The sequence below is a fragment of the Papilio polytes genome, unplaced genomic scaffold (assembly GCF_000836215.1).
Source record: "Papilio polytes unplaced genomic scaffold, Ppol_1.0 DF823399.1, whole genome shotgun sequence".
In the NCBI taxonomy this organism is placed as follows: Eukaryota; Metazoa; Arthropoda; class Insecta; order Lepidoptera; family Papilionidae; genus Papilio; species Papilio polytes.
In genome coordinates this window covers 1,105,567-1,119,133 of record NW_013525805.1, presented here as the reverse complement: position 1 = coordinate 1,119,133, position 13,567 = coordinate 1,105,567, and the positions used below count along the sequence as shown (strand labels likewise).

Below are 13,567 nucleotides of genomic sequence, written 5' to 3'. Positions count from 1 at the left end.
GATGTATGTCATGTCAATCGTTTTTTACATCTTTTAGCTTATATAATAAATATTACTATGACCAAAGAGATTAAAAAAATATATACATTCATTTGAAACATTTTTCATATGATTATCACTAACGATATATAGATATCAATAGTGATAGTTCCTCAAAATCATTAATTGTAGCGTACTAAACTTGACAACTGACAAAGTACTTTACACAGAAAGCACCGAAGGAAACAAATTGTTCAGTATGCTATGTCTATATATTACCTGTGAATAGTTTTCGAGGATAACGGCGATATACATGTTGATGACAATGAGGAAGGAGATGACAAGGTAGGACAGCAAATAGGTAATGCCGATGGTAGCCGAGCCGCAGTTTCCAGGCGAGCCGCGCTCGTTGTCTGGCAGGTCGCACTCCTCCTCATTAATGATGCCGTCCAGCACGCCGTCCCAGCCGGCAGAAGTTGACATCTAAAAAATGTTTTGCATCAGCACATTATCTCTAATATATCACCCACTTAATTTTATCAATACATACAAATAATAAAATTGGAGTGTCTGTATGCATTTTATAACATACCTGAAATAGCAGGATCATGCTCTGCACGAAAGTTTTAAAATTGTACACGTCGTCAAGGCCGCCTTTGTTTTTGACATGCATGAAGAAAGACATTCCGAATATCGCGAAGATAAACATGACCAGGAACAGGAGGAGGCAGATGTTAAAGAGGGCTGGTAGGGACATGGCGAGAGCGAACAGTAACGTGCGTATGCCCTTGGCACCCTTCACCAGCCGCAGCACACGACCTACTTTCGCTACTCTCACCACTCGCAGAAGAGTGGGTGATACAAAGTATTTCTCTATGATATCGCTCAGCACCAAACCTAGAAGTTAAAAAATAACTACTTTAACTTACTCTTTAAGGTCATATGCATAACTACAACTGTAAAATACTAATTGTAACAACAACATAAAAGAGGTAAAGATATTGCTTACTAAGAATGGAGAACATTACAACGACGAAGTCGAAGAGATTCCACGGCTCGACGAAGTAGTGATAACGGAGAGCAAATATTTTAAGAAGGCATTCTGAGCTGAAGATGACTATGAATATCATGTTGAGGTAGTCTAGAACCGCGCTGAAGGTGTCCGATTGCTGGTAATGGTCCAACGTCATCGTCAACATGTTCAGACCAATGAACAACATAATGATCATGTCGAACTTCTTGTCAGTCACAATCTCGAACACAATCGCTTGAGGCCTCCACTAAAATTATAACATAGAGATTTCACTTGAAAATCTTGAGTAAATTATCGCAACATTGGAATTTAATATTTATTCTTTAGAAAAAGAGAACTTTCTCTGACACCACTAAATTAATAAGTAATTTAGTGTTGAACTTACTTTTGGTCTAGGAATAGCTTTCAAAGGTTTCTTCGAACCCATTTTCTTCATTGCGTTGTAATATTTCTTCTGGTCCTCAGTCATGAACATCTCAAGACTGCCTCCAGCTTTCTTCTTCTGTTCGTTAAAGTTGTCGATGATCACACCAATGAATAGATTAAGAGTGAAGAAAGAGCCGAAAATTATAAAGAATACAAAGTATAGATACATGTAAATATTGGTCTCTCGAATAGGTTGACGTCCCACCTGAAAAAAAATGTAATTTATTTTCATATGCATTAAGACAGAACTTGTGATTGTCGAAACTAAATTAGACAACATTGAAGTTACCTCTCTGGAATCAATAGCATCGTTCATTATTTGTATCCAGCCTTTGAAAGTGGCCACTTGGAACAGGCACAGATAGGCTTTGCCCACGTGATCAAAGTTCATCGGTGAATTTTCCCACGTGTAATTCTCCAATATGCAAGCGTTCCGGTCGGGTATAATTTCATGGCTCAACGTTGTATGGTTTAAATCGACGCACTGGAAATTGATCATTAGAAAAATTTATACATGAAATTGGCACACATTTAAAATTTTATTAAAATAGAACGGCACTTTTTTATTATAGTTTTGTGGGACAAAACTTAATCTGCAATTGTTATTGAGTTAGTTTTTCGTCCACAATGAGTAGTCTACGGAAAGTGTTATAAAAAGTATGCGTGTTACGAACCTTAAAATATTTTCCAGCGAACAGTTGCACGCCCATGATCGCAAATATTAGCCAGAATATAAGACACACAAGCAGCACGTTGAAGATGGATGGTATAGCTTGCACTAGCGCGTTCACTACCACCTGCACACCAAACAACGACGTCAACGGCGCGCACGCACTCATACAGTGTCAGAAGTATAGTTAGAGACAACGAAGTAAAACCAAGGTAAGACTTTTACACAAAAGCGATTGAACGCTAAAGATAATGATGGCGTTGAGGGTGAACTTATAATGAATTACAATAAAAAAAAAAACTTGTCTTCAATAAAAAAAGAACAAATGAATGTTGTTGCAATTATTTTAACATCATCATGACCAAGCGATGGTTCACTTATCGTGAAAAATGGTTTTACTTTCGTGTCGCGTAAATATATAATTAGCATAAACTTGTTAAAATAAAAAAGGTATTTTCTAATTTATTAAAAAAATGTAATTCGATTAGACTACTTACGGTGTAATGACTGTAATTGATTTATTTAAATGAATTATTACTGTTTTAAATAATTGTGTAACATATTAAGCTGCAATAGTTTCAAACATACATGCAAAACAGACATAAATATAAGCACAATCATGCAAACAGGCAACAATTATAAACAGGGGGCTAAGATATTACAAATAATACATACTCAAATAGACATGCGATCGCGAAAATCGATGTTCTTGCAAGAAGGATAATCTATAGTGCAGAATCTAAAATAAGACATTACATAACTACAAAAGTAAACTCTAAAACTATGAATATACTCGAGAGAAATTGACCAAAAGATGACATGAAACAATCGTCGACATGAAACCTATTGAACTGCTTTAAAAGAATGAGACGCATCAAGATGATACTAAGCCATTCCAGGGTGCCATCGTCAAAAAGATTCCCCTATTGTTGAAGAATCGAATCGACTACTGCTATGAATTCGAAACAACTTCGACAAAGATACTACAAACATGATAATCAATTACTGATAGTTATAATGAAAAGTGTAAGTTGTGAACTCGACATTTGCAGTGATTTTAGTGTTGGTGTGTGTAAGTATATTTATATGAATAAGCAAATGTAATATTTTCGTACCAAATATTTTACAATGACTCTACACTAGTTTTCTGTATATTTAATTTAATTTCTGTATAGTGCTATAGTGAAATTTTTGTACATTATTTTCGAAACTCAAGCGATATCTGATGATCTTACACCAGAGCTAGTATAAACGAAATAGACAGTTTTTAGTACAGTAAGTTAGAAATTTTACTTCAGTAAGACTATGAGTATCTTGGAGGGGCATGTCGTGTCGAGAGTGAAGTAGCGACCTACGCAGGCGTACATACCCTCATGCCCTGCATACGGCTCATTGCCCTGAGAGGGCGTAGTGCGCGCAGGGTTCTCATCGTTTTGAACGCCTGAATGCCACCAGCGCCACAAAGCGCCGCTACGAAGTTTATAAGCGAGACCTGATGAAATTCAACATGCAATTTGAGAACACACGGAACATAGAGATTTTAATAACTTAAAAGTCTACACTCGCTTCGGACTACCCTAAACTGATATAACGAGACCTGGAAAATAAAAAACGATTTATCAGTGATCCAATTTTGGATGACGAAAACGACCAAAAACCAATGCCTGAGAAAAGTTTGTAGAAAGATAAATGTAGAAGACGAGATGAAAACCAAAATCAAGTAATGCTATGCATTCCTAAAAAACGGTCAGGACAACAAAAGCTCAGGAAAGCACAATGAACACACACATATACATAATTAGGTACATCGAGATAAACACTAAAGATATCAGGGAAACGATCGAAAATATAATAATATTTTATAGTTTCTCTGATATCTCATTCGCACTTAGAAAAAACATAGGATAAACAAATTATTTACACAGAATTATCACAATAATAGCATTCAGATTCAGAGTAGGTCTTTAAGTTATCTTTACATCTGAAAAAAAAGGCATGCATTTGGATAACTATTGATTGACAGCAAGTCCTTATATGTAGATAACAAAGTATCTAGCGAAGAATTTCTCAAACTGAACATCAGAGAGGATAGAAGCAAACGTCGAAACACAAACAACAATTGAGACATCAACAGCTCGAGTCAGCGGGAACCGAGTCTCCACTGCAGATAACATCGAACAATCAAAGCTTACGCTTCTTGGTAACGTTGCACATTGATGCTTTTAAGTACAAGAAACTTTTAATTTCCAGTTAAGTAATTAATGTTAAAATAAATAAGAATGCTAGTTCAATCAATGTGTAGCGTTAAGGATCATATCGGGTAGGCAAACGGCAAACGATGCGTCGACAGCGCGTACTCACGCGCATCCCCTCCCATCTGGAGACAGCGCGAAGGGGGCGGAGCGCACGCAATGTTCGCATGGAGCGAAACGCGGGGATGTCGTCCGCGCCCGCCATCACGGCCCCGTGGTTTATGAGCGACAACTACCGCGACATTACTTGTCATTCAAATTACCTACTTCTAGATTCCCTACTTATTGTAATTAAGCTGCAGATCATTCAATCAGAGTCTCTTCTAAAGTTCTGACTATGATTGACATTTTCTTTTTATAAAGTTAAATCAAAACTGTAAATGGATCATTGTTGCATTTTAAATTTCTATCTTACCTCTTTATAAATTAAATTCAGTAATTATTTAATCAGACGTTCTTTAACTATTAAGAAATAATCTAAATTATAATATTATTACGCATGATTGACATGATAACGGTTTAAAAATAGATAATTGGATTATTTACCATGACGATGATGAAATCGAGCCAGCACCAAGCATTAGTGAAATATTTCTGGAAGCCAAGCGCCAACCATTTGATTAACATCTCGATGAAGAATATGACTGTGAAAATCCGATCCATATAGTATAAGATGTCTTGAAGGATAGGTCTGTGCGGTAGATGAACGTCTTCCAATGCCTGAAAAGATAATCACGATTTTATTAGCAAAAGTCTAGAATAAAGTACAAAAAAATAACTCACTGTGTAAATCAATAAGTTAAAAACCAGAAACTTACCAAAGCTAAACTACTGAGTAAGATCATAGTAATAACAGCAGTTTCAAAGTATGTGTTTTCAATAAGTCTGAAAGTTTTGAGTCTCAGCATAGCCCAGCCTTGCCAGAAAGGTGATTCATCGTCGCCAGCCAGGAAGGGAAATTTCTGGTAACATGGTTCAGGACAACAGTCCGCAGGCGTATCGTCTACTACGTCTTCGTCGGCAGCTACTATGATATCATGTTTCCCTAAACCATCCAATTTACCGTCTTCCTCTTCTTCAACCATTTCTGTGAAATATCCATAAGTTATATTACGTACTAATTGTGGTTTTTCAAAATAGTTATAATCTTCGACTAAATTCATGTAAAATCAACTCCAAAGACTATAATCGTCATAAGTAAAGATAAAACATAAGTATATAATTGAATTATCATAAATATTTTGATAGCAATGATGAAAATAATATTTTGTTAATACAAATTGCGATAGCGTAAAACTGATTGCAAACAATTGATTGCTTGCACGATAAACTTTTTTAAGGTCATTTAAAAAATTCTTACCCTCCTCTAAGCCCAATTCTTCTTTGCTAGCATCTTTCTTCTCTTCTCCATCTATCGTATCTGCTGAACCTTTGTGACTTTCATCCTTGAAAGATCTTATTTTATGACTGCCGTAAGATTTTTGGCTGATCGTATCGTCGTCCTAATAACATCGTGATTTATCAGTATTCGGTGTTTGAGTTGGCACGTCTGGTTTACGACAATTCTTGTTTTTAACGTGCCAAATCAAATTCCTGGTACTAAAAATTAGTCATTTTTTATATTTAGACAAATACCTGTATAGGATACCCATGATGGTTGAGTTCACAGTTTATTCTATTGTCGGTGTGATTGTCCGTTATTGCGTTTATATTGTTTAACATAAGTTTGCCTTTTTTATATTTGTTGTCTCCTGCAAACAGAGGGAAGCACAATTTCATTCTTAATGTAAATGAAAGCTTAAATGTCCATTCGACTCTAAGTAGTATTGTAAAGTCCTTCATTCACAAGGGAACATAAATCTTTAAAACTATTGTATACTATTTATGAACCTCTATGACATTTTAATACTTAAGCCTCGGCGTCTAAACTCGCCAGGTTTTGAATACTTGTAGTTACATCTTCTTGTCTACTGAGAGCCTAATCGTAAACGTATTCTGACAAACGTTGACTTATCAAATTTATACCTGGTATTGTGAATTCCATTCCATCACCGATAGCAACTTCCACTTGATCTTTAAGCTTCTTATCTTTGTATAATACACCATCATCCATATCAGCGCCAAGTTCCAGTTCATTGTCCACTCGCTCTGAAGATACACAGCGGCCGCATAAAGCCGCCTTTAAGCCTAATTTTCACGTCATTCCACCGTACGTGATCGCCGCCAGCACCCAAGCATAGAAATCAGACCAGGACGAAATAACTTAAATTATGTTCCCAAGTCAATACAATTTTAGTTATGAAAATGTTTATGAATTTTATAGTTTCATTAAAATTATCACCAGCTTCTATGCATAGAACAATTACTAATATTATAAATGCGAAAGTTTAGATGGATGGATGTTTGTTAGTGGTTGTATCCTAAACGGCTGAACGGATCTCGATGAAATTTGGCATAGACGTAGAGGATAGACTGGAAAAACACATAGGCTACTCGCGTTTGTTTTTTTTTTAATTTACACGCGGTCGAAGTCGCGGGCGAAAGCTTATTATAGAATAAACCAATTAAAACATTCGTACCAATATCTCTATCCTACAAACAAATCTCCTCCTCCCTCCTCCATCTCTTCTTTTAACAAAAATATGTTTTTAAAGTTCCTCGAAACTAGTTTCTTTGTCGTAAAATATATAGATTTAAATTACAAGTAATTATGATAAATAAAGATAAGATATGATAAAATATGAGCATATGAAATAAACTATACAAATAAGATTATAATGTTTAAAGATAAGGGATATCACTCAGAATAACGACGGAATTTTTAGAAAAGCAAAAAAATTATTAAAAAAATCTCAAAACACTTTAATTTACTTAAGTAATTGGATTGTTTCTGCAGTCACATATTATACTAGCGACACGCCCTGAACTCGCACGAATCAATAATGGAGATACGAAGTGTCTAATCTTAGTATTATTATAATTTAAGTTCCTCTAAATAAATAAACACGCGAAATTTAATAAGGCTCGTACGTAAACTGTCTTATGTTGAAAACATATTTTTTTTATTTTAAACATTAATGCGATAAAGAATTTATAAAGTTCAATAAAAAAAACAAGCTGTATATCGCAAAATTGTGGCTTAGAATAATTTACGTAGGAGCCACCGATCTTTTCAGCAGCTTTGTAGTCTTCTCATGATAATTCATCATCTCCCCTGCCTTATCCTACTCCCATAGGGTCTTTTTTTTTTGTACTCCCGAGGTACCTTCGGGTACCTGCTGCTGTCGCTAATGCAGCAACCTTGTTACCGTTAGGTTATTTTTAAGCAATCTATGAGTTGTAGTTTGTTTGTTCAAAATGTTTAACTACTTATTATGACTCCCGTAGTGCGCCGAGCACCGGCTTTTCGTCCTCCAAAGCAATTCTTTTCATGATAATTATTATTCATATATTATATTTAACGCTGTTTTTGTTGGCACATAGAAACTGGTGTTACAATTATATTTTAACAAACATATATGATACTTGTATCAAAATATATTAATTAGTTTCAACTACAACTCATACACAATTTTAATATACACATGCAATACACATACATTCAAAGCAATAGATTCCATTAAGAATCGAATATTAACATAAAACCATATTAAATCACAAAACTAAGCAATTTTAAATAAACCTCGTCAATTAAGTCACGAATAAGTTGAGATCATACTTTCTGAAATTATTTTATCACTGCGTATGGTATCTTGTCCTATTGACTTTGATAGTACAAATAATTCGTACTATGATCTAAAGTTAAATGGTTTTGTAAATTATTAAATTATAATATTCATTAAATCTAATATAAACACCAAACAACGTATACCTACTATATATAAAGCCCGTTATACACACTTCGTTTTATCAGACATTTTTATCAGAGGAATCGGATTGTTCAGATAACGTTTTTGGCACTGAACGGTTCTCAGTTGGATTTATTTGCTTAAGTATTTCAGACAAAACTGAGCGTGTGTAACAGGCTTTAAGCGATAATTTACAAGATTTGACCTTAAGTGAAGCTAGGGTTGAACAGGAGCAAAAGTAAATGTTACAACACCACATTTGTTTATGAACAGTATAAAAAACTGTCAAAACTACACGATATGAGCTATTCATTATATGATCGTGACTAAATTGACAACTGTTACCGTGAATTTCCAATGAGGTGACACTTTCGAATGATGCTCTGTCTCTATCTTTCACAAAGAGAATAACAGAGACGAAATCATAAGTGACACTATATTGGAGATTCACATTTACAATGAAATGATTAGCTATAACACCAATTGTATCGACAAGGAAATATAAAACAAGGTCTGAAGTATCTACACTTGACTGCAAGGGCTCAAGCAACGCACAGTGGTGACATGTATCAAGTATTTGCAATACATATCCACACAGTTCAAATAGGGCTGTCACTTTAGATATTAATTTTAAAACTTAAAAATTGTTGAGAATTTTTGTTCTAGTGACAACCCTGTGTTACACATGCTAAACAAGAAAACAAAGTTATAACACCCAACACACATTAAAATCATGCCGTTTGTTATACAGTCAGTACGCTCAGCTGAACTAATCTCCATATTACAAACCATTTAGTATATTCATAAAGTTGCTTTGAAATCAATCAAGGCTTTCCTTTAGCATTTTTCTACACTTCAAAAATCTTTAGTATCACAATCATATTCAATATAACTGTAGTAGCTGACATAAAAGGCAACATCAATACTAGCAATCTGCAAACAAACACACAGACATGCGACACAATACGACACAGCGGTACACGTCTTACCGGGAGCGTGTATGGCTATCTGGTTAGTTAGCTTATTCTTCAGCAGCTTGAGAATGTCGGCAACATTACGCTTCACCCAATCAATAAATCTGGATATCCTGTTAAAGGCTTCTGCTATCTTATTCGTGTCCTGATCCGCAGTCGGTGTTGACAGACTCGATGAACCAAAGTTGGAGAGCAACAGAGCCAAGAAAAGGTTAAGAACCTGCAAATAGTTACATCTTTTAATACACTTTATTTACATTTAAGTGCCTGAAAAAATCAGTAATCATCAATGGGTAAACTACGAAAGATTTATACGTTTTGAAGGAAAACCAGAGCAATTTCATTTTCCCTATTTAACGGTGAAGGAAAACATTGTGATGCAACCTGCAAGTATCGGCCAATAAAAACAAACACACGTGTGAAGTCAACCAAACCGCAGTGCAATGTGGTTGACTAAAGTCTAGTCATACTAAGGGTAGGTCCGAATCCCTCAGTGGAGACGTATAGTGAGCTGGTGATGATAATATCGACGGGTGAAAGTTTGTTTGGCTATAATATATACAGAAGCGACGAATTTTTCTGCGTCGTTTGAACCGGATTTCATAAAGATCAGAGCACTTTTGTGGCGCTTGAAACAATCAAAATGTAGGTGTCGTTTTTAAGTAGCCCTGTGTGAAGCGCCAACAATTAGCAGTAATTAATAGTCAGTGGATTAAATGAAATATGCAGAATTATAGTAATTTCAATCTAGAACCGGTCTGAAATACTTTCAATTGAAATTATTTAAAGGATTTTATGTTTTTTTTTCTGAAAATGAAATCTTTAAATGGCTCTCTTGAACATTTAACGCAATGGCGCTAAAAACAAATAGCCACCCATCGATATATTTGTAGATATATTACTGCTTAATGTAATTTTTAATGGAAGTTATACTAACCACAAGATTTCCGATCACAACGGTAGCGAGGAAGAATGGTATACATGAGACATCTCCCACTAACATACAGTCCCACATGCTCTCGATCCATTCTCCGCAGAGCACGCGGAACACAATCATAAAACTGTGCATAAAATCCGTAAAGTTCCATCGAGGTAGATCACCGTCGGGGAAACGGTCCACGTAATCTGTACATATTCATTGTTGCAATTAAAATACAATTAAACATTACTTAGTTCCTAATATCAACTGCTAATTATTCGGTAATATAGTTTTGGTATATTAATTCAAACTTTGTGCATACTTTAAGAGCACTTGTAGGAATCCAAGTGTATTTAATGCCATGTTTTTGCGGTTATAGAGTACAGCCAAATGTTATGATTAGTTAAAATACATCTTACTTTTATAGCAAAAACACTGTAAATATGCATAATTTGGACATACACAATTTAATAAGTAACGAACAATATTTTAAAATGTAAGCATAAGACAGTTATCTTTTTACAATATATATTTTATGTTGCCAAAAATACTACAAATTGTTATTAATTTAGTTATCTAGTTATCTAGTTATTAATGTAATGTCTTATGTTTCCATTTGTAACTTACTATAATCATTGAGTAAAGCATTATAGCCATTTTACCTTACCCGTTGTCCTGAAAGTGAAAAACGCGGTACTGCAATATGACGGGACTAAACGAAATACATCGACTAGTTAGGTCAAAGATTGAAGATTTCACCTCGATAAAAAAGATAGGACAAAGATACATACTATTGTAAATGTTTTTAGGTCAAATCGCGTTTATCGCTTTACTAGGACAACGAATAAACAACGATTAAGATACACTTAGCAGTAATTTAGCAGTCTTTTTCTTTGTCGATCTCTACAGCAGCGGTATTTATACATAAGTTTGGTATTTTTCATAATAATATTATTCGTTATCGTGATTGAATTCAAACGTTTACGACTGTTTTTCACTGCTAAGTGCACTTTAAGCATGCGCAGAATATTTGTGCATATAAGGTTCCAAGTATAATAGATAAATATTAATATACCTTATGTTTAATTACGTGCATAACAATACAAGACACTTACTTCACATCACAAGGCAAGAAAGAGGTAAAAGCGCTTAAAGAAGTAAATAGAAATTATAAATTAAAGTAGAACGACAATGGTGTGTGCACAAAAGAAGAAAGATGAAAGAAGCAGTAGTTAGCTGGAACGTTTCACAAGTGAGGCGCCTTTTTGGGGGCATAGAGACCGGTATACAGATAAACAATTTATATACAGATACATTGGAGTGAAAAGCTCACTTGTAAGGACCACATTGATTCTTGCCAATCTTCTAACAGGAAACTGAGCATTACAGTGTGACGCACACCAACACATTATAAGTACTATTGAAACATGGCGGGGGCCTGCTTAAAGTGTGGAGAGAAAACAACGAAAATAACTGCAGAAAATTTCCCAATAGTTGTCCACACTTTACATGAACTCAGTGAATGTATTTCACAATCTAATAAGATTTCTAAAGTACAGAAACATTTTAAATCCCCTGGGAGACCCGCCATCATGCTATAGAAACCAAAAAGTTAACTCATAGACATTTATGTTAAGATAAAAGAGTTTGAATAGCAATTAACTGCGTTTTAAGCAAGCAGATATAACCTACTGTAAGGTAACACGAAGTACATTCACTGGCAGTCCGCTAGGCCTGCGCCGCCAAGTTCAAACACCAACGAACATGCAACATCCCACCAATACCACTTACCCACATAATTTTTTCCAAACAGTTGCATACCCATCACCGCGAATATGAAAATAATGATGCACAATACGAAGGTCAGGTTGCCCAAGGCACCCATCGTCCTACCCATTATAGAGATGAGTAAATTAAGTGTCGGCCATGACTTTGCCAATTTGAAAACTCGAAGCTGCAATTACAAATTGTGAAACAAGGCGTCACACAAGCTCGCTCACCGGCGCTTCACCTATGCTACAGCCTGCACCGGGGACCCCGAATCACTCACTCACATTCACTTAAAATGTTGCACTCCCCCCCTTAGGTAAGTGATTCTGAATCTGATAAAAATATGCAAATGTGTGCTGGAGTAACCTAACGAAGTGTGCAATCGTTATTAATATGATCGGGATTTATGTTCCGTCGTCGTTTGATCGAAATATTATTGTTTGTTGTTTTTTTATTAAATTATTAAGTCGTAGATCCCATCAACGGACGACCTGATCAAAATACCCAGAGTAAGCGAAGCTGCATATCACATCTAATATACTTGATGCAAAGCTCAACTCATGATCCCAAGCTGCGTGTATAGCTTTATAACTTATTTCCTTGGGGCCCATTTGATGGCCTCTCCAAGTTATTATAAAGCCACTGCGCGAGCTCTTCGCCCTTTATGAGATGGTTACCAAAGCCCTGTGTAAATTATTAGGGAGTGTGAAGCTTAATAATCGACAATGAAGCTGAGTTCTTTAATTAGAGATGCTAAATTTTCTTTCAAATTGAACCTGTATAGTTCTTCCCAAACAACTGCATTCCCATCACCGCGAATATGAATATAATGATGCAAAGTACAAAGGTCAAGTTCCCTAAAGCGCCCACGGTCCTACCCATTATGGATATAATAAGGTTTAGCGCCGGCCAAGACTTAGCCAGTTTAAATACACGAAGCTGAAAATACATCATTGCACAAATTTACATAAAACCATTGTTAGTGTATGGGATTTATCATATTAACACACATGTGACACACATTACATACAGATTGAAAATTTAGTTGACAAACACTTTACAACAATAATATAATTCTCACTAAAAAAACATAATAAAACTGTCGTAAAATCTTATCCATCTCAATCAGTTTTGCTGGATAATAAGTTTCAAGATTAAAAATATAGGTTAACAATAATTTATAAGAATCTGAGATGTTAAAGTTGCTGCAATTTGAAGATAGTCATTAAATCTGTGATATCAATAAAGATCAGTGGTGGAAAATGAATATTTGCATAACTTACCAGTCGAAACGAACGTAACACAGACAAACCCTGAACTCCTTCCAGTCCCAATTCAAGCAACGATAATGCCACAATGATAAAATCGAAGATGTTCCAGCCTTCTTGAAAGTAATACTTTGGACTCATCGCTATTAATTTTAACATAGCTTCTATTCCGAAGGTAGCTGTGAAAAACTAGAAAACAAATCAAATTATTTTATATCCTACATCACAATAACAATTATAATCATGTATCTTATGTACATAAATAATAGTTCCGATATACAAGTGTCAACATGCATGAAAAGTAATATTATACAACCCAGGATTCATGATTTAAATGTTCAATGAAAAATAACTTACGTAGTTGCCGCTCTTAAGCGCTCTTTCCATATCTTTGTCCATATCATGATGATCAAGGGCCATAAACAGAG

The 13,567-nt window shown here is 35.1% G+C and overlaps 1 protein-coding gene across 1 annotated transcript in view; it reads right to left on the bottom strand.

Moving 5' to 3' along the window:
- Positions 1–161: 161 nt before the first annotated feature.
- The window catches only part of LOC106104722 (sodium channel protein para), a 25,113-nt gene continuing 11,707 nt past the window's right edge, over positions 162–13,567 (bottom strand). The window contains exons 21-38 of the mRNA XM_013284852.1: positions 13,497–13,561; positions 13,155–13,328; positions 11,893–12,055; positions 10,120–10,307; positions 9,198–9,402; positions 6,386–6,508; positions 5,996–6,111; positions 5,721–5,862; positions 5,179–5,447; positions 4,907–5,080; positions 3,478–3,600; positions 2,113–2,235; positions 1,728–1,922; positions 1,398–1,643; positions 989–1,259; positions 572–876; positions 259–462; positions 162–188 (exon numbers count right to left, since the gene is read on the bottom strand). Coding sequence (XP_013140306.1) covers positions 162–188; positions 259–462; positions 572–876; positions 989–1,259; positions 1,398–1,643; positions 1,728–1,922; positions 2,113–2,235; positions 3,478–3,600; positions 4,907–5,080; positions 5,179–5,447; positions 5,721–5,862; positions 5,996–6,111; positions 6,386–6,508; positions 9,198–9,402; positions 10,120–10,307; positions 11,893–12,055; positions 13,155–13,328; positions 13,497–13,561 — 3,113 coding nt within the window. The remainder of the gene's footprint in view (positions 189–258; positions 463–571; positions 877–988; positions 1,260–1,397; positions 1,644–1,727; positions 1,923–2,112; positions 2,236–3,477; positions 3,601–4,906; positions 5,081–5,178; positions 5,448–5,720; positions 5,863–5,995; positions 6,112–6,385; positions 6,509–9,197; positions 9,403–10,119; positions 10,308–11,892; positions 12,056–13,154; positions 13,329–13,496; positions 13,562–13,567) is intronic.